The sequence below is a fragment of the Chamaea fasciata genome, unplaced genomic scaffold (genome assembly GCF_029207755.1).
Source record: "Chamaea fasciata isolate MVZ Bird 193981 ecotype frontalis unplaced genomic scaffold, bChaFas1.0.hap1 SCAF_1, whole genome shotgun sequence".
Taxonomy (NCBI): domain Eukaryota; kingdom Metazoa; phylum Chordata; class Aves; order Passeriformes; family Sylviidae; genus Chamaea; species Chamaea fasciata.
This window is the reverse complement of record NW_027094086.1, coordinates 103,446,533-103,465,955: the sequence shown is the minus strand read 5'-3', so window position 1 is coordinate 103,465,955 and position 19,423 is coordinate 103,446,533. Positions and strand designations below refer to the sequence as shown.

Here is a 19,423-nt window from a genome sequence, read left to right as displayed (position 1 = left end):
AGACAGAAGTAAAGACAACCGAGAGTTCAATTTAATTTGGTTTTTCTACACACAAAATAAAAAAGCCAGAGCTCCCTTTTAATTCCCTTCAAAGATCTCAGATGGCCAATTAGGCTGTATGTGTTCCAGTATAGCTGTGGTTTCTGGTTAGGTTGAATTGATAATGCATTATTATAAAACTCCTATTCAGCAAGGGTAAAAGCACCACTCCATGTTCATTATCACCAACAATGCTGATAAATAGTGGAAATATTTTTGTACATGGCTTAACAGATTTTCACAAGGTTATATCAGATTGACTAGATAGCATTTTTAAGAAAACTGAATAGATAATAATGAATTTTTTGCAGAAAATGTGCTTTCAGCCCAAATTTACTACATAATTGATTTTTTTTAAAATTGGCTACTTCTAAAAGAAAAAAATTGAAAAGCTGTTGTTCTTTCTGTTCCCTGCTGAATAAAATAATTTAATTTGTTGAATGAACTGCCTTTTATAAGCCATGGATTTAGTCTGTTTGGCCTTTTGCACTTTACAAGGCACAAAATCTGTGTAAGCCAAAGCTTGCTGTTGCAAAAATAAAGATGTTTAGTTTCAATATTATTATGTTTCGTAACTTCAGTGGTTCTGCCAATAAACCCAGGCAAAGTAGGAATTAGAGTAAAATATCTCCAGTATTTAAACTGTGTGTTGTGTTCAAGTCTATTTTCAAGCATGTGTTTATAATTCTCCTTTATTTTTGCTTTGAAGAACTGCCTCAGATCTCTTCACTGTCAGGCTTGAATAGCTTCCCAAAAGCTGTCTGTCAACAAGGCTGTAAAATAAAGACCTCCTAGCAGACTTTTTCTCTTACTCTGAGGCAGCTGATGACATTGTCCGTATTGCTACTGTGTACCTTAACTATTATCCATTCAGAATTTTTGAAAAACTCCACAAGAATGCTTCTTTGTTTGCAAGATTTTGGTTTTCTGGATAGAAGTATCCCTAAGTTTTTAAAGGAAAGTTATTCTTCTTTTAAAGGGGAAAGTGAAGAAAATTGGCAAATAACGATATTTCAAGTAAAAGCTCTGTGCCTGCATAGTCTAACTTTATGCATGGCTGTAAACTAAAATTTGTATCACAGCCTAAAATATATGTAATTAAATTTGTAGTTTTTGGAGAAGATTGGTCCCTTTGAAATGAGTACCAATTGTAAAAACTTACATTATATTGTTATATTTAATCTTATAGTTAAGGAAAGAATAGCTTTCTAGCAAAATCTTCTCATCGTAGGCCATTTTCAGTGCATGTACCTACTGAGATGCTGAAAGTTAGAGGAGATAATTCTGCATCTGTGGACTTCCTGATCCTTCCTCAACCAACCTAAAAACGTGATTCTCATACCAGAGGCGAGGAAACATATTTGCTAGCCTGATGGACTGAAAAAAACTTGAAATACGTCAATGAAAAGAGCTTCACAGATGGGCAGAGGCTGCAAACAGGTTGTTTCACATGCAAGTTATTTTACTGGTTCTGACTCTTCATTCTGAGTTCCATTTTCAGTCCATGGAATAAGTACTTTCCAACCAGGGACATCTCTACGTAAGATGACAGGTCTTAACAGGAATGGATGAATATCTGACCACAGGCAGATTACTCAGAAAATGAAGACAAAAGAAATTTCACAGCCCCAAAAATGAGACAGGTGATCAGGCAGAAGGCTGAGGTACTCAACATTCTTTTTGTCTCTATTTTTACTAGCAATTGTTCTTCCCATGTCTCTTGAGACCCTGAATCTCAAGGCTGAGGGGAATGAAGAGTTCAAGGTTGGGCTTGAGCACACTGTGCTGCCCCTACTCCTTCTTTTTCCTATATGCCAGCTTTTCTGCTGAACAAGGTGCTCTTTAGGTCAATGATCAACTGTCCTGGCTGTGTCCCTTTCCAATACCTTTGCCACCCTCAGTCTCCTGACTGGGATAGAGAGAAAGCTTTGGCACTGTGCAAGCACTGCTCAGCAACAGGCAAAACACTGGTGTGGTATCAGTGCTACTCTAGGCACAAATCCAAAACACACCACCATATGGGCTGCTGAGAATATGAGCTCCACCTCAGCCAGAGCCAGTACATCATCCAGTTTGTTCAGAAGTTCAGTGTAACTTCTTATATAGCAATTATTTAGCTTTTTTCTCTAAGTATGTTATACTTTTCAGTCTCTGTCTACACATACAATCCTTGCATGATATAATCTCTTTGGCTCAAATACACCTTTGATTGATGTGACAGTAATACTATTTTGTCAAACATTTGAATAGGATGATTGAAAAAATATCTAACACACAGGTGCACATGTGAGTATTTATTCACAATGACTGACCCAGTACAGCATTTTTTCAAAAATATGTAGTAAATGAGCTGCAAAAAAATGACCAGAGGTTTGTACTGGTCACTTTTCAGGTAATGAAATATAGAAAATAATAATAATAATTTTATTTTCTAGTCTACCAAATACTGTAAAACTCAAGCCAGTTTTTCTAAGAAATGAAAATAATGATCAGACTTTGAACAAATGTCTAAAATTTCCAAATTATTAAGGAAAAAAAAAGTTAATGTGGGTTTTAATTTTTTCAGTCAGTATGAGGTTTTGTGATGAAAACTTCATAAAATTGAACAAGGATGAATTTTTTATGTACTCCTGCCACATAAATTCACTCAGTACACTGAGGTTTGTGGCTTAGTTTTACCCTTTCTGTGCCTCGCACAATTACACATAATTAAATCTGAACACGTTTCTTTCATTGATTCAATTTTCTAAGGTCTCAGGATGCTGTCAGCCATCTGTTCAGAACGCAGAAGAGCAACTTTGGCAAACAAAATGCCCTTCTCACTCTTTGTTCTGTGTTGTTTTTAGCTCTATTCAGGTCTCACCATTTCATCATCTTAAATCTATGAGACATTTGCCTGTAAAAATCAAGTGGTACGACTGAACCACTGTGCAGGAAGACCTGGATAGTTCTGGAAGAATCTGTCAAGTTCAAGAGAGACAAATATAAGAAGGTCCACAAAGATGATCAAATTACTTGGAAGCCTATTGGAGGAAAGCCTGAGAAAACCATGTTTGTTTAGCTTTGAGAAAGAAGACTTGGGGGACAGCTTATCACCATTGTTCTGGTATTTAAAGGGTGGCTACAAAGAAGATGGAGACATCCTTTTTATAGGAAAAGATCGAAGAAAAAGATGAAGGGTAATAGGTACAAGTTACACCTGGGGACACGTGGGTGGGAAATTTTTCACAATGAGAACAATCAGCTACTGGAATAATGTCTCCAGAGAAGTGGTAGGTTCCTCTACACTGGAAACTTTTAAGATTCAGCTGGACAGGGTGCAAGGACATTTTGTCTAGACTGCGCTTTTTTAAAGAAAGGTTGGACTACACAATCCTTGAGGCCCCTTCTAACCTGGCATGCTATGATTCTGTGATTCTATGATTCCATGACTCTGTGACTCTATGATTCTGTGATTCTGTGACTGCGTTGTCTGTAGGATTCCATGTTTCTTGGGTCCTTTCTTTCAAGGCTTTCTGGTAGATATGCTAAGTTCTGAGGCTCAACTGCAGGGGAAGCAGCACACACTTCTATGTCCTTTGCTATGCAGAAGGCAAGGTTAAATGAGCTAATAGACATTTCTGGCATTCAAGATCTGTGGACAGTTAGATCTCCCATTTTCCTTGAACTCCTTTTATTTCAAGTACCTTTTTTTCTCCCCTGTTTTCTAGTTTGATCTTTGTGGACGAATTTCAGGCTAGGATCTCTAGTTATAATAAGGCTGCCAGCAAAAAACGAGATGATAATGGATGGGTGGCTATTCACTAGATGCTAAGCAGTAGGTGGATGTTCTCAAGACACATAAACTGGGAAAAAAAAAAAAGGAAGAGGGATAACAACATTCCTCTCAATGATCTCTCCAATGTACACCCATCTCTCTATGTCTTTCCTTCTTCCTTATTATCCTTTCTTTGAAACACATAGTTTAATGTCCTCCCTTGTACTTTGTTTCTCTTACCTCCCCTGATGTGTTCTCACATTCTTCAAATGGGGCTGACTGACGTTTTAGTTGACTTACGTCAAAGGGAAGAGGATCTAACTTCCTTAGAATCCTGTTGAAATCCCATTCTTAGAACATAAATGCTGTGTTACATCTAGAATCAGAGTTCACTCACTTGGCTGTAAAATAGTTTACAACGACAACGATAAGCTATAAACTGTAAACTGAATATGCCAGACAGGTATCTGTTCTGAGAAAACAACAGCTTGAAAATATTGTGTCTCTAAGGACATCTGCCAAAGTTCTTGGACAGTGTTTTTGTAGATACACCTCTGGCAAAGGGTTCACTCTCTGAACCTGTATACAGAATTCAGTGAAATGATTGAAAATGAAAGAAAACTTAATCAAAAGAGAGATATGATAGATATTTCTAGAGTCTATGCATCTTTATATGAAATCTACCAAATGGTCAAGATCATCAAATGGTCAAGATCAGGTCTGATATATGTAGTTATTGGAACCTTTCCCACTGCCTTTAATAGACTCTGGATAGAAAAGAAGGCATTCTAGGATTTGAAAGTAATCTTGTCCATCTTTCCCACTTATACTCAGATAATTGAGTTTAAAGATAGTTTCACAAAATCATCTCTAAATTACATTCCCTGGTGCCCTCATTTGCACAGGGCTGAGAGAGGCCCTGCCAATGCTGACATGGAAACAACATTCTAGGTTGTTCCTGGCTGTCAGAAATAGGTGGAAAGGGCTAGAGATGCTACCCTGAAGTGCCATATTGGAACACAGGACCTGCTTTGAGGAGGTCACTTCTCAAAGGACATGACTTAAAATTAAAGCTACCAGAGCAACATAGCAGAGAAAAATTGTTGATCCAAGTTGCTTGACTGCAATACAGTAATTACTGTGTAGCTTGGCTATCTGTTAATAATCAGGTAGTTGTCAAAAATCATGACTATATTTACAATAATGGGACTTAGCATCTGGATGGCTTCATCATTTATCTAATTCCCAAATGAAAAGTCCGTTTGAACTAATGAGCAGAAGCTTCATTCATTTGACCAAATGACAGTGCATATCCATGTCCAAGACTTCAGTGATCTCTAAGCTAAGTGCCAAATGAACCAGCTCTGGAAGCTGCACAGCTGCATCAGCATGATGCTGTGCCAGCAGTAATTAGTTCTAATGAGAGACTGTACTGCACCAAGGATCAATCCCAGCATAGCTGAGTGCTGATTTATGTGGACATGCTATATCTTTCTCAGAAACAGGTATCTCTGTAACATAGAGGCTCATTGTACAGACTAGGCACGCTCTATATTTGCTGTGGGTTACAAGTAAAATAAAGAGAAATAATGAAACTTTACATTATTTTGAATCTTATGGAGTCATTTATGTAAGTGCCAGAAGGAAAAAATGGTGAGTAAAGCTATTGTGTTGATTTAACATTATAAAAGACCCACTTCGCATGTGTGAATCTATCCACAAGATACAGTAAAAGTGAGGCTTAGTGTCTCTCTGAACATTTAGAACAAGCTGACATTCTGTAAGGAATGAACAATCTGTCTGGATTTAAGGATCACTAGTGTAAGTGAGTGAATTTAAGACATCAGGATTGGAGACAGCCTGGGCTGAAGGGATCATGCTCAGATGGAGTTTGCAGTCTTGGGATATAAGGATCAGGTAAGGAGTAAAGTTAGGCAAAATTTAGGAAAGCAAACTTCCAGCCCTACAAGGAGATATTTAATAGGATTCCCAGGGAGACTGCCCTCAGGGACAAAGAAGCAAAGCAGAGCTGGCAGATCTTTAAGGAAATCTTACATAGAGCACAAGAACCAGCAATCCCTGGGAGCAAGAAATTAGGTAGGGAAAACAAGAAATGGGCATGACTGAGTAGGGAACTTCTGGTCAAATTAAAAGGAAAGAAGCAAATGCACAGGCAGTGGAAACAAGGACAGGAAACCTGGGAAGAGTACAGAGATGGAATACAGCAGTGTAGGGAGGGGTGAAGAAGGCCAAGGTGAAACTGAACCTGAGCCTGGCAAGGGATGCAAGGAATAACAGGAAGGGCTTCCACAGGTATGTTAACCAGAAAAGGAGGGTCAAAAGAAGGTGCACCCACCCCCAATAAACAGTGGTGGAACACTGGTAACAATGGATGAGAAGGCTGAGGTACACAACATCTATTTTGCCTCAGTCTTTAATGACAACCTCTCTTCCCACGCCTCTCAAGTGGATGGACAGCAGGATGGGGACTGAGGGAGCAAAGCACTTTTCACTCTAAGTAGAGATTAGGTTCATGACCATCTAAGGAACCTGAATGTGCATAAGTTTATGAGACCCAATGAGATGTTCTCCCAGAGTCCTGAGAGGATTGGCTGATGTTTAGTCAGGCACAATTTTCTCTTGGTGAGGCCTTGTTGGCTGTGTCTAATCACCTCCCTGTCATGCACATGCCTTGACATAACTTCCGGGAGATCTGTTCTATGATCTTACCAGGCAGAGAGTTAAGGCTGACCAGTAGTTTCCAGGGTTCTCTTCTTTACCTTTTTCCAGTCACTGGGGACTTTTCCTGAGTATCATGATATTTAAAATATCACAGAGCATAGCTTGGCAACTACAGCAGCAAATTCTCTTGGGACCATGGGATACACCTTGTCAATCGCACAGCTCTAGATTTGTACCTTGGGTGATCTTGAAGCTGAGTTGAGTTGCAACGAGAGAAACCTTTTCCTCCCAGCCCCTGCCCTGGTATTCAGGGACTTGAGATGTGAGGGAAGAGAGATTACCATATGTATTGGTAAAATGCGACTTCCATGTGAAAAAGAAGTGACTGCTATTGGCATTAACATTTTGGTGATATAACTGTAAAGTTAATTTTAAATATTAGTGATTTCAGACATTCTGTAACAGAATTACTGATTTCTCTCAGTGAAATTCTTGCTGCTTGGAGCAAATAATTTTAAACACATTTTATCTTCAGTCATAGGAAGTCTAGAAACATGTATAGAAAGGAGAAGGGAAATTAACTTATAAATGAAAGGTAGAGGAATGAATATATGTGTAGCGGTGTGAAATTATTAGTTTGTAATTTTATGTAGAATGGTTTGTTCCAGATTACCCCGGGTTCTAACCCCTTTGGTTTTTCCCTAGTTGTGGGTCCTGTCCATCTCCCTGCAACCCTGCCCGGACTCTGGTGAGAGGCTGGGGTGATTGGCAGAGCCTATGACTTCTCCACCCTGTATCACGTGTCAGATGTCCTCTGTATTGTCTTTCTGTCTTGGTCACTCCCTCCTTACCTGGTATTGGTTATGGTTCACCCTTGCTCCTCCCCACACCCCCCATACAAAAGCTGAAACCAGAACCCCAGGAGACACTGTCTGGACGTGGCCCTGAGGGAGCAATAAACACCTAGCTTCAACCCACGTGAGAGTCACTCTTTCTTCTTCCACGCCCTCTCTACGCTTCAGTCTGAGGTTCAGACCCACCGAACCTAAGGATACAAAATTGCATGCAGTCCGGTGAGTGAACAAACCGGTAAAGGACTCCAGACACCACCACATATATGTATAGCTGAATGGCTTTAACCATTAAAGTTTTGGAAGGAAGAATAACATAATGTTTAGAAAAGATATAAATAGTAATCCAAGGGTGGTTTTTTTTTTCCCCCCAAAGACTAAGGAAACTAATTTCTAGTGAACAGAATTTATTCAATTCCTGTCCAATTTCATTAGAAATACATAACTCTTTAGAATTTCTGAATCTTCTTATGACCTTTTCAGTTTGTTTTTATTGTGAAATTTTCAGAATATCCTGTGCGCGCACACACACACACACACACACACACATAAAATCAGAATGAAAAATAAAGGAAAAGGCTTTGTTGAATGCAGGGAAGAGCATCCTCTAAAGTGTCTATCCTCCTGTTTTTGATCCGCATTTTCTCCACCGTTTGGTCTGCAGCCTGAAGGCACTTGATTCGGTCTCTGCTGTGTGCAGTATCTACATCTGGCAGCTGTAAACTTGCAGTGACATTTCTTTGAGAATGGACAGGGAATCAGATCTACTGAGAGACGGTGACCTGATTTAGCAAGAGCTGCTGTTTTCTTATGCATAATGACTATCTTGTTACATTGTAAGACAAGACTGCATACAAATAAATTGTTTTGCTATATATTTAAAAGGAGTGAACTTTAATGCATTATTGTCCTTCTTCCTTCATGATACTTTAATATCTTCTTTCTAGTAAGATTTATGGTAATTTCAACAACTGGACAGGCAATAAGTCTAAATTCTAGTTTCAGTTTACAGGAACAAGGCATCTTTGGATTAATGGGAATCAAATATGTTAAAGTAATTTTTTCATAATTTCATTTTATGACTGTTCAAACATATTTTTGTCTGTCTGAATAACTAGCTGCTTGTTTTTTTTTTTTTTTTTTTTTCTTTCTTTCATTTGCTATGTTGGAATAGAGTCTCTCTACTGTTACAACCTTTGCTATTGTATCCATACTGACCCTCGTTATCCTCACCTGTGGTTTTAATCTTAAATATACCATATATACCAGTTGACTCAGAAATACTGTACTACACTGCACACAGGCTACCTGAAACTGGCTGAAAACTCTCCAGGTGCAAGGTAGTAAAAAAAAAAAATTCCTGGCTTCTTTCGCCTTGCAGACAGACAGCAGTTCCCTTTCTACTGGCAGAGAAGCACTTACACACACAGCTTGCAATATTTTGGAAAGGCACAGCTATAATGGAGCTCAAAATTAAGGGAAATCAGAACTCAGTACAACACCTTTACAAACAGCACCTTTACCTTACATCATGAGTAAACGTCTGTGTAGGGACAAAGATAAGGAGGGAATTTGATTTTGATGATAATCAAGTTATTTTATCTCACTCTAAAATAATCTCGACCGCCAATGAACCACTCAAACATAAATATGTGTCTTCCTACACAGTGCATTAGATTGCTTTGGGGGACAAAAGATGTGACTTAATGGAAATACCAAGTTTTCTCATAAAAGATCATGCAAAGGCCAAATATGCCCGAAGAAGATTATTATTATCATTATTTATTAATTTCTTCAATTAGTTATGCTAATTGCACTGCAACTGTCTTGTAGATAAGCACTTGGAAACAACTTCCATACTTTTATGGTTGTATTTTAGTTGATACAGCAGTTTTCAGCCATGGGCAGTAAGAAAAAATTGCAGTATGATTAGTCCTGCATAAACAAGAAACCAAAGAAAAGAGATGTGAAAGGACTTGTTGAAAGTCAAACATTAGATGGTTAGAGCAGGACTTGAAAAAAACCCCTCTTTCTTTAATTCTAAGGCAATAAATACAGTTTCAGAGAGATGTTACCTCCCATACAGCCAGTTCTCTTCCAATAGCTACTTAGCTGCCTGGAAAGAAGGAAGGAATGGGAACGGTGACTCATTGAAGGTCTGTTGATTCATCTCATGAAAGTTACTAATGCTTAAAAAAAATACAGCAGCAATATCTCCTGGTCTCTTTTGTGACAGATGATTCACACAAAGGGAACTGTAGTCAGTGCACTGAGTGGAAAATGGGAGATGTGTGTTCTCCTGTCTGTAGTGGCTTATAATATACTTCATTATATCCTTTTAACTGCAGCACTTTACCATGAAACTGAATTGCTCCCATACAGCAGAAGGCAGCACAACAAGGGGGAAGCAGAGACATCAGAACAGAGCTCTCCCATGCAGCATATAAAGGGTTTTGTGTAACTGTTAGCCTTTTTTTTTTTTTTTTTTTTTTTTTTTTTTTTTTTTTTTGGATGAAAGGGAAAATAAAAACAGGCATTAATGTTCATGAAATCAGATTTTGTCTGAGCATGGTAAAGCATCAGAGGTTTTTGGAGAGGGGAGTGGCTTATTTTGCTATGAAAAATTGTTATGAATTTGGCACAGTTCTGAAGCTGCTGAGCAATGTAAGTGCTTACAAACAGACACAAGGATATCAATGCCCCTCTCAAATGTCATATTTGACTGCAGTAAAAATCAGTCAAAACTGTAAATTGTGCATCATACTAAAAGTGGTAAGAACCTGGTAGACGTTTGAAAACTAGACATCCAGACTGTCACTCTTCTGCTTTTATGAAAGCACATTCCCTGTGCCCTTTTCTTTCTCTTCTGCGGTGCTTTTCTTATTCTGTAATTTGTTTATTAGCTGTAGGTTCTGCTGTAGACAGTGGCTAAGACTTGTAAGGGTGTTTAGGTGCCTGGGTGGTAGCTACTGAAAAACTTTTGCATCAGAGCAGGGTCTCATGATGATATGAATTTATTGATTTTTCTGCCTGGCTGTGTAAGGTTTTGTCATTTGTAGTGCCTCTTTTATAAGCAATTTTTCATGGCTATTTATTTCTCTGTGGCTGTCCAGGGTCACCATCAGGCTAAGGACTCTGTTGCACTATGCACTTTACTACCACAATAAAAAAAGGCCATCCACAAATATGACTCAATTTTGTTTTTACTGCAATAACTCTGTACATGAAAAGGGCGTGTGTGAGGGGGTGGGGTAGATGGACCCAGTTAACTGTGTCCCTGCTTACTCAAAATTTTATCAAAATTTGAGTCAAAGATTTTCTGCTCTGGAAAATATACGTGTAATAATTTTTAGTTGCAAAATCCAGGGTAGATTTCCCAAGATGGAAGAAAATATCTTTGGTATTTTTTGCTTTTTTATCCTGCAGCAGGAAGAAGTATGTTCTAAAAACCCAAACCAGAATTATCACAGAGTGGTACAAGTGTAGGAAACAGAACTGAACTATTGGAGGTAAAAATATGTTCTCAGACTTCATGGTAATTAGAGGTCGAAAACTTGATGCAGTACGTGAGTGAGGGAGCTGCCTGGTTTAGCCTTCTTTTGTGAACTATCTTTCTTAAGTATGCATGAGTCTTGGGAAATGTAAAGCCAACAGGAGACCTGTTCCTGTTTCCTGCTGTAGCAGTGGAAAACATAAAAGGGTGAGTGAGAGGATTTATGTATTTATAAAGCATTTGTTTCTAAGATTTCATAGTAATAGAGAGCTGTCTGCAGTACATGATTTGAAACAAAAAGCTCTATTTTAAAAACAAAGTCAAGACATTAAGATCAAGAGGGTATAAAAAGTCTAAATTATGGAAGATAGTGTTATGGCAGCCTTGTGATAGTAACTGCCTTCACGCTCTTAAAAAATAGATTACCATTTTATCAACTTTTAAACAAAATTTTACTAGAAGTTTTTTTTCCTTTTAAAATGTAAGAAATTATATGTGTTCAAAGTTTCTAAATTTCACAAAGTTGTGAGCAGAAATACTAATTTTCTTTAGAACAACTGTAGCAAGGCAAGATAGAAAGGCAGAGCCCTAACTGAAGATGATTTAACAATGAATTAATTTCCACCATGTTTGAAACTGATTTTTTTAAACTATCATTTAAACTGTAATGAAATGCTGCAAAGTGTTAGGAAAATCTGTGGCTAAAACTCTGTATGAACATTTAGCATCTACGTACAAACACCTAGGGAGAAAATAATTGCATTTACTTGAATAGGTCTGTTGACATTATTTGAATTAATCATCTGCATAAATATTTTAAGCACCATGGATACAACTGTATTGTTATTACAAACACCTCCACTTTCATTATATCTAATCTTCTAGTCACAGAAAATATTTTTTTACGTTAAAACTGAATAGCCTTGGGAAAACAAAAAAAAGACTGATTTAGACTTTCATTAGCCTAACAGAACAATTGCTAATACTTTATCTAAAAAGCTCAACTTACAGAAAAAAGTAGTTTTCAGAGTACCAAGATTCTGTTTCTCCACTTAGAAGAATGATTCTGAAAAATATCTAAATAATTTAGGCCCAGTAGACCCATTGAATTCAGGCCATATAGCCTCAGGAAACAATGAAGCTTGGTTGGACTATTCCAGATTTCCTCACTCAAGGCATTTCAAGTTATGGAATGATGTTGGTGAATGGGATTGAACGGAGGAGTGACAGTGACAAAAGATGGTCAGGTCTTCATGTGCATGCTCCCCCTCTCCTCTCTGCTCTCTCTGATGGGCAAAGAGGTTTGTCCCAAGAGGAGAACACCAGGTGGAAATTGCAGGAGGAACTGTCTGGATGCTCTCATAACTGAGGTATTCTGGAGATGGGGGGGCTGAGATGTTTGTGATTTGCTTTGGTGCACATCAGCCAGCACAAGGGTATAAAATGATGAGAGTTTTCTGGTGACTTTTTACTTCAAATTACAGGTAATTACAAAGATTAGTTAAACTAATGGAATTACCATATCTTCAGTGACTTAGTAACCAGGTTTTACCCTGCAGTTGATCAAGGTAAGAGTGCATGTCAAATCAGCAAATGAAATAGACATCATTGCCTAATGTGAGGAAGACACAAACTATATGAAAGCATATAATGGGTTTACTAAAGTCAACACAATGGATATCCTTCTTTGATTTAAAAACCCCTCTGATTCTTGGAAGAAGTGAATTGTTATGGGTTAAGAATATTTGATTTTTTCCCTAAAAAGAACAGAGATGGAAAACAGGATTGTAGAGATTGTTGATGAGATGGGTGAAGTATAGGTCATCAGAAAATTAGAGGACCTCTAATTTGGTTTGGGTCAAGTCATATTTGGTATTATAATAAATATATTTGCACAAGAATTAGCATACGTCTATTTTTTAATTTTTTTGCCAGTAACACAGGGTTGGAGAGGTCAGAAAATAATACATGACAAACAGTATCCCAGTGCAATCAGCCAAAAATTCCTAGGACAAATGGGCAGCACAAGAATTAATGTCATTTTAGAGGGCACTGGTGAACCATTATCAGAATTAATGTGGATAGTTTGAATTACCTGTGTTTAAGAAAGAATTCAAGGTGCAATGAGTAGAGGGAACCTTATTAGCATAACCAGAGAATGGAACAGGAGAAAATGTCTTATGAGAAGAGATTGTGTGAGTTCATCTTGCTTAACACAGCAATTATAAGCTGAGAGAAGATATGATTGCACCATAAGCATACGAGGGGAGAGTAAATGCTAGGAAGTGAAAATAATTAGTTCAGCCAAAGTACAATACTGAAACAAGAATGCATGGCTGTAAAGAAAAGATGCAAATCAAAATGTGAGGAATTAGAAGACTTATTAAAAAAAAATAAAAAAAGATGTGAGTCTGAAACAGTTGTCCAGATGGCAAAGATTCAAACTATTTTCAAAAGAGATTTGCACAAATTTAGGTATCTAGACATAGGTTATGCGTTTTTGTTGTCTGTAATGATCTAAACTCAAGGACCCAGGAGGTTTGTTTCTGTCATATGCTTCTGGTGTCTGGCAATTCTGTGCAGCATAGTAAATATTTACTTTCTGCATAAAAGTGACTAGCACACATGAAGAAGGTAGAAAAACCTCTTCAGTGTCAGCATGTAACAGGAAGTAGTCTGGAAATAAGGACAAAGACCTGAGATGAACAACTGGGTGGTAATGCCAGCAATGGTTTGCCGTGTGTGGAATATTTTTAGTGCAAAGCAAAGTCAGGGGCAACTATGCTTTTTGAATGCCAACCAGTTCCCACCTTGAGCTTTGTGTGAGCTGTAGCTGATTTATAAGATGCTGCACATAAAGTGACTTTTAAAGTGGCATTTATGGCAAGAGAAAGGCATCCAATCACCCTTGAAAGGAGAGGGGTAATACTGAGGGAGAGCACTATGTAATGTAGGTTCATGAATGCCATACTGACATTGAGGGACACCAAAGCAAAGCAACCTGTAAATATAGTCTGTCAAAGTCCAAAGCAGTTACAGAAGAGTTACTGATGGCCTTAATTTCCCCGCTGCCCTGTGAGTAAGATTTTCCACTGGTCAGTTTTAGCCTGTTCCCCAGCTAGATTGTTCATTTGCTGCCTTTGGCTGACTCCCACATGCCAGTCTGGACCCCTATCCCCATCTGCTAATTCGTAACAAGGTAGAGGTGAAACTGGTCTTCTCAGATGAGTCATAAATTGGTTTGTTTGAATATCAGGCATTCCTGCATCACCTGCCTCATCTGAAACAGAATCTTGTCTTTCAAAGAATGGTTCTTGCAGTTTTTCAGACCACATTTTCTTTTTGTTTGAAAATTTCATGTTGTCTTGGAATAGGATGAGAGTTTGCAAGTACTGTTGTAAAAAACATTTGGGTCATAAATTTCCCTGAAGAAATGTAATGTATTTCCATTTAATTTAATAACTTCTTGTGGGCCTCTGGGATGCAGAGGTTCCTCAGTGTCCTATGCATTCTTTGATATGTGGCTAATGCAACATGCTTTCCTAGGGGGGTGTTTTATGGAAAAGTGACCTTCTGCTAGGAAAGCAAAATAACAACTCAATTAAAAGAAACAATGAAGGTCACACCAGTTTCCCTACTGAGGTGAAAAACCAAGCTGTAAAAACATAAGCTGTATTTACTTTAACATATGGGACTTGGGAGCATCGTGTGGAAAACTCATTGATATGGTAGAATTGTGTTGTAGGATGCCTCTGGAGAAAGATATGATGGAGTTATTAAAATCTGCCAGAAAATATATTAATCAGTCATGTGTTAGAGAATTCAATCAGGAGGAATGAAGGCTGTCTGGGCAGAGCCCAAACAGCCATGGGAATCACGGTCCCTAGTCTGCCACTGCTTCTTGTCTGATTTTAGAGGAGTTACTTATGTCTCAACTAAGTAGCGTAGAAACAGCTGAGCACCAGAAGCAGCGCAGGACTTTCCATGTGCAAATGTCAGGTGTTAGAGTGCTGCGAGTATTCCCTGCCCACAGAGCAAGCACACCCATCCTGAAGCCATGCCACTGCTCTCATTAGCAAGCTGCTCCATATGATCCCTTTCACAGCTGCCAAATTCAGTGATCACTCTTTGGGGAGACTTTTAGGGCACCTTCAGGGATTATCAGCCAAGTGACATCCCTAAAAGCAGTGGTTATAAATGTTTCTAGCTTTTTCCAAAAAATAATAGGAAAGATCTTTCCTCTCTTACATGTTAATGCCAGGATCAAACACAAGCTGACCTTTATCTCTAAGCCTCATTTTTTTTTCCTGTTGCAAAAGTGACTTGCTGTTTACTCACTTCAGAATAGTAACAGTGAGACACAATTCATTAGTGTCTGTGGATTGCTTGGAGGTGCTGGGATGTGAGGAACTACAGAAGTGAGTAGAATGTCTTTTTCATTAGAATTATATGACAGTGTCATTGAGAGGTATTTCTGGAAACAGTGATGGTAGATGCTTCTTCCCAAATTAACATAAATATGCCGCCTTCAAAATTTGCTTTCAGGAATACATCTTTTCCAAAACTTGGGATATCTCTTGAATGGAAAATTCAAATGTGATCTATTTGACAAGCATCTCAGGTATGAAGTAGCTACATTTTCATAGTCATAACTCTAAAATCTTCAGTCCATATTTCATAAATGTACAAAATCATATAGGAAAGCTCTAAAAGAGAATGCATCTTCTCTTTCTCACTCTAAAAACCAGTTTTAATTTTAAAATCATCAGGAAATTTTGACCAGAGATGAAAGCCCTGCCTTAGAGAAAAATTAATACCTTATTCAACTACTACCTTTCTAAACAATCTTAGCCATTGTCAGCTGACCAGCCAGCTATGAAAATAATAGGGTTCTGTAGATTTACTAGTGTACGTAAAAATTGAAGCTTCAGGTAATTCTACATCTCTGTCAACTATTCCATGCCTGGTGACAACTAAAAGCCTGCCAGAGGACTTTCTTGATAAATGGAATAGTTAAAGTCTTCAGCCACATTCCTGGTAGCATTTTATCCCTGTTTTTTTTCTTGGCAGCCTTCCTTATCAGCTGTTTGGAAAACCTATTTCTGAAATCAAAGAAACATGGTCTTCCCTTCCTTCCTCTGTTCCCTCTCTCCTCAGAGATGGCAATCTGTGGTTTTGCTGAAGGCATATGAGGTTACTCTTCAAGATACTGCAAATGTCACTTCTTTTTCATATGAATCTGGAGAGTTAGAAAATCTGCACAATTATTAGACCATAAGACAATATAAGACTTAAGAATTATTAGACTCAAAGACAGCATGCAGTAAAATAATTTAATAAGTGCTCCTAGTAACAGCTTCTGTGCTCAGAATAACACATGCAAACTCCTTTCCAAAGACTCGAAGCTAAGAATTTTAATAGACTGAATGACTTGTTTCCCTAATGCATTCACCAAGTGCAGCAAGCTGATTAAAATACTGGATACTGTAGAACCTTTAGGTTTCTGGTCTATAGAGCTGAGCTTATACATCATTAACCATGTATTACAGGTACACACAGGTATTTTACACATAAGGGAAAAAGAAAATAGAATTTGCAGGGTGCTGATTTTAACATTTTCCTTTTGGAATGGTAAAAACTAATGAAATTGAGAACAGGCTTTGTAGGAAGTCATCCTTCTCCAGTTAGAACTGTAGAAGGCAATGAACAGACAAAAGCCATCTACTGGGTAAAGCAAAACAGCTTTCAGTAAATATGTGGTGATGGTCATTATTCAAAACACCTTTAATACAAAATACCTGTTCTATTAGAGAATGTGATGTGTAGCTAAAAAGCAGCTTGCCAAAGGAAAGCTTCTTCAGAGTTTGGGGATAATTCTGTAATTACCTTACCAACCTAAATTTATGTTCCTATTAAGGAACAAATTCACATATTAATTTTACAGGACTTCTATAAAAAAGGAAACAGGCTTAAGAAGCAGCAGATTTTACTGTGGAGCTGTGTAAGGTACTTCTGGAATTCTGAAACTTTACTCTTCATTTAAATGAATTCCAGATAAACATAAGTTCAGACTAGAACAAAACAAACCTAAGAAATACGTAAAACAAACATTCATTAATAAATGTGTAATTTAGAAGAGGTGAGTTTCTCTTTATTACTGAACTCACAGTATTCAATACTTTTTCATTTGTGACCTGTAGAACACTAAAGTCACAGAAAGGCCTTCTCCTGGGGCTCTGAAAATTTCGAACAATATTTTCCAGAAAAAAAGGGTAGCGTGAATGCAATTACCCTGAATGAACTTCTTTGTACTTTTTAGCAAATACAGTCTGCATGGTTCTTACTCTTGTTTACATCTTTTCTAAAAGATGATATTTCAACTTCTTCCATCAGGAATTTATAATCTAAAGTTTAGATTCAGGGACATGAGGCAGAGGTTAAATTTATGTATATGCCGGGTCTCAGCAAACTCAGTGGACCTCAAGCATAGGTTTAAAATTAAAGTCCTGTTTAATGATACCCTGAGCACACTGCCACTTTCTTGAACTGGTACACCTATTCAGCGAGCCACTGCAGCATGATTATTATTTACCCTGAGCCAAGCTCAAAAGAATTTTAGTTGCTGTCAAGTCACCTTTATACACTGACAGTGTCACTTTTTAGCTGAGTGAACAACAGCATGGTTGGTCTGATTGTGTCTGTGTCTGGGAACACCTTCCATAAAGTAGAAGAGCAAGCTCTGAAGTTGCCCACCTCAGCTGACTGTAAGTACTACTTAAATTCAAAGGGAAACGAGAAATAGCTGCCACTTTATTATTAAAAGGCTTTGCCCATTGGTAAAGCAAATAAGACTATTCCCTGTGACTCCATAGGAGCTATTTTGGTTCATACAAGTTGCAGATTAGAGAAATTGGATTAAGCAATGTGAACTAAATTTGTTGTAGAAAGAAAGAAAAAATGTCACCCAAATGGAACTCGGCATTTTATTCTTACCTGGAGGGAAAAATTTAAATGCATTTTAAAGGAGCCTCTTGTTGGTTTCTAAACGTCTACATTCTGATTTGTGTGTTTAAACTTTGGGAAGTGTTGAAAATGGCTCTTTGCTTTCAAATTAGATGTTTGTATGTAAATCACATGGAATCTGCATAAAAATATAGATTATTTAGAGTCCACAAGCCAACTGCTTCTCTTTCAACATTAATGACTCACTGACTTTGTGCATCAACATTTAGATCTAGGTCCTTGGCATCCATGAATAGCTCCTGCAGCAAAAGGAAGCACACATTCTTTTCCCAGTGCCCCAGTGCTGGAGTGCAGGGAGTCTGTAACATGCTGCTAGAGGCTGTAATAACAACCACACATAGCACAGAGGGCCTCTCCCTGCTCCTGTTTATGGCAGGGTCAGGGGAGAACAAAGGAGACATAAAACACCTTTCCCCCTAATTTAACTGCTTCAACTCCACTAAGCAGAATTCAGGTGCGGTTGAGGATTTCAGCACCTTCCTCAAAAGTTTGCCCCTGGGCCATTAAAAATGGTTTGAATAGTAAAATTGACTTGCTTCTTGGTGTCATTATACCCTCTTTTTCAAATCAGCGATTTTATTAACAGATAATGCTGATCAAGATTTATTTTTATGAGATTTTTAATGGCTTTTAAATATCATATGCAAGTTTTCAGCTCTTTGGCTCCTTGCAGTGCTGATTAGGGTGGTGTCTCTTTTTTCCTTCTTTCCCCTGTTTCCAAAGCAACCATGAAATAAAATGGAAAAGCACACGGAGCTGAAGACATAATTTTTTAAGAAATAATTCTGACATGCAATTTTGAAAACCCCTTTCAGGTCAGTGTCATTTTTGTAATTGATGTTACCAGTTTTATTCTTCTTTGTATTTTCCCCTCAATAAACAATTCAAATATACTTCAAGCACTCCTTTCACAAAAGCCAACTGGAAAACATGTCAAGCAGCCTGGCTTGTGAGTTTTTCCAGGATTTTGAGAGCTTACACATTTTACTAAATGGTACACATTTTTTGAAACCTACTATTCAACATAATACTTAGCTGTGGAGAATAGTAATAGGAAGCCTATACTTACATTTCAGCTCCAGTTTGATGAAGTCAGTGTTCCCCAGATTCTCAAGAAACACCCCATCTGAGGCCGATGTTTTGAAGTAGAAAGAGATGTCTGCACTTGTTTCCCCTTGGAAGGTGGAGAAGTGGAGGTAAGATGATGAAGTAACGAAAGAAGCCGCATTCCAGTAATTCCCTGCAGAGGAGAGACAGGAAAGACGTGTTTCAGTGCTCCCTTGAAGCTGTTGGAAAAGTTGAAGATTTCAAGGTCCATCTATGCCACAGTGCTGCCTGTGCTGAAGAAAGTGCCCCAAGTGCCTTGATTCTTGCTACCTCCATTTTGTTTTTCTGGGCATGGTGTTTCAGGTTTCAGAAGACAGAGCATGTTAATGGTAAATTTATCTTCAAGCTCTTAATTTATCATATCCAGTCATACTCAAATGTTGTAATGTACTTATTATACTAACACTGAACTCATAGGAGATCAGACAGAGGGGAAAAACACTAATTTGGTGTCTGCCTCACCTCAGGCAC

The 19,423-nt window shown here is 38.0% G+C and overlaps 1 protein-coding gene across 1 annotated transcript in view; it reads right to left on the bottom strand.

Annotated features, from left to right (window-relative positions):
* The window catches only part of CNTNAP2 (contactin associated protein 2), a 765,857-nt gene that overhangs the window by 91,404 nt on the left and 655,030 nt on the right, over positions 1-19,423 (bottom strand). The window contains exon 17 of the mRNA XM_066189178.1: positions 18,915-19,085. Within this exon, the coding sequence (XP_066045275.1) occupies positions 18,915-19,085 (171 nt within the window). The remainder of the gene's footprint in view (positions 1-18,914; positions 19,086-19,423) is intronic.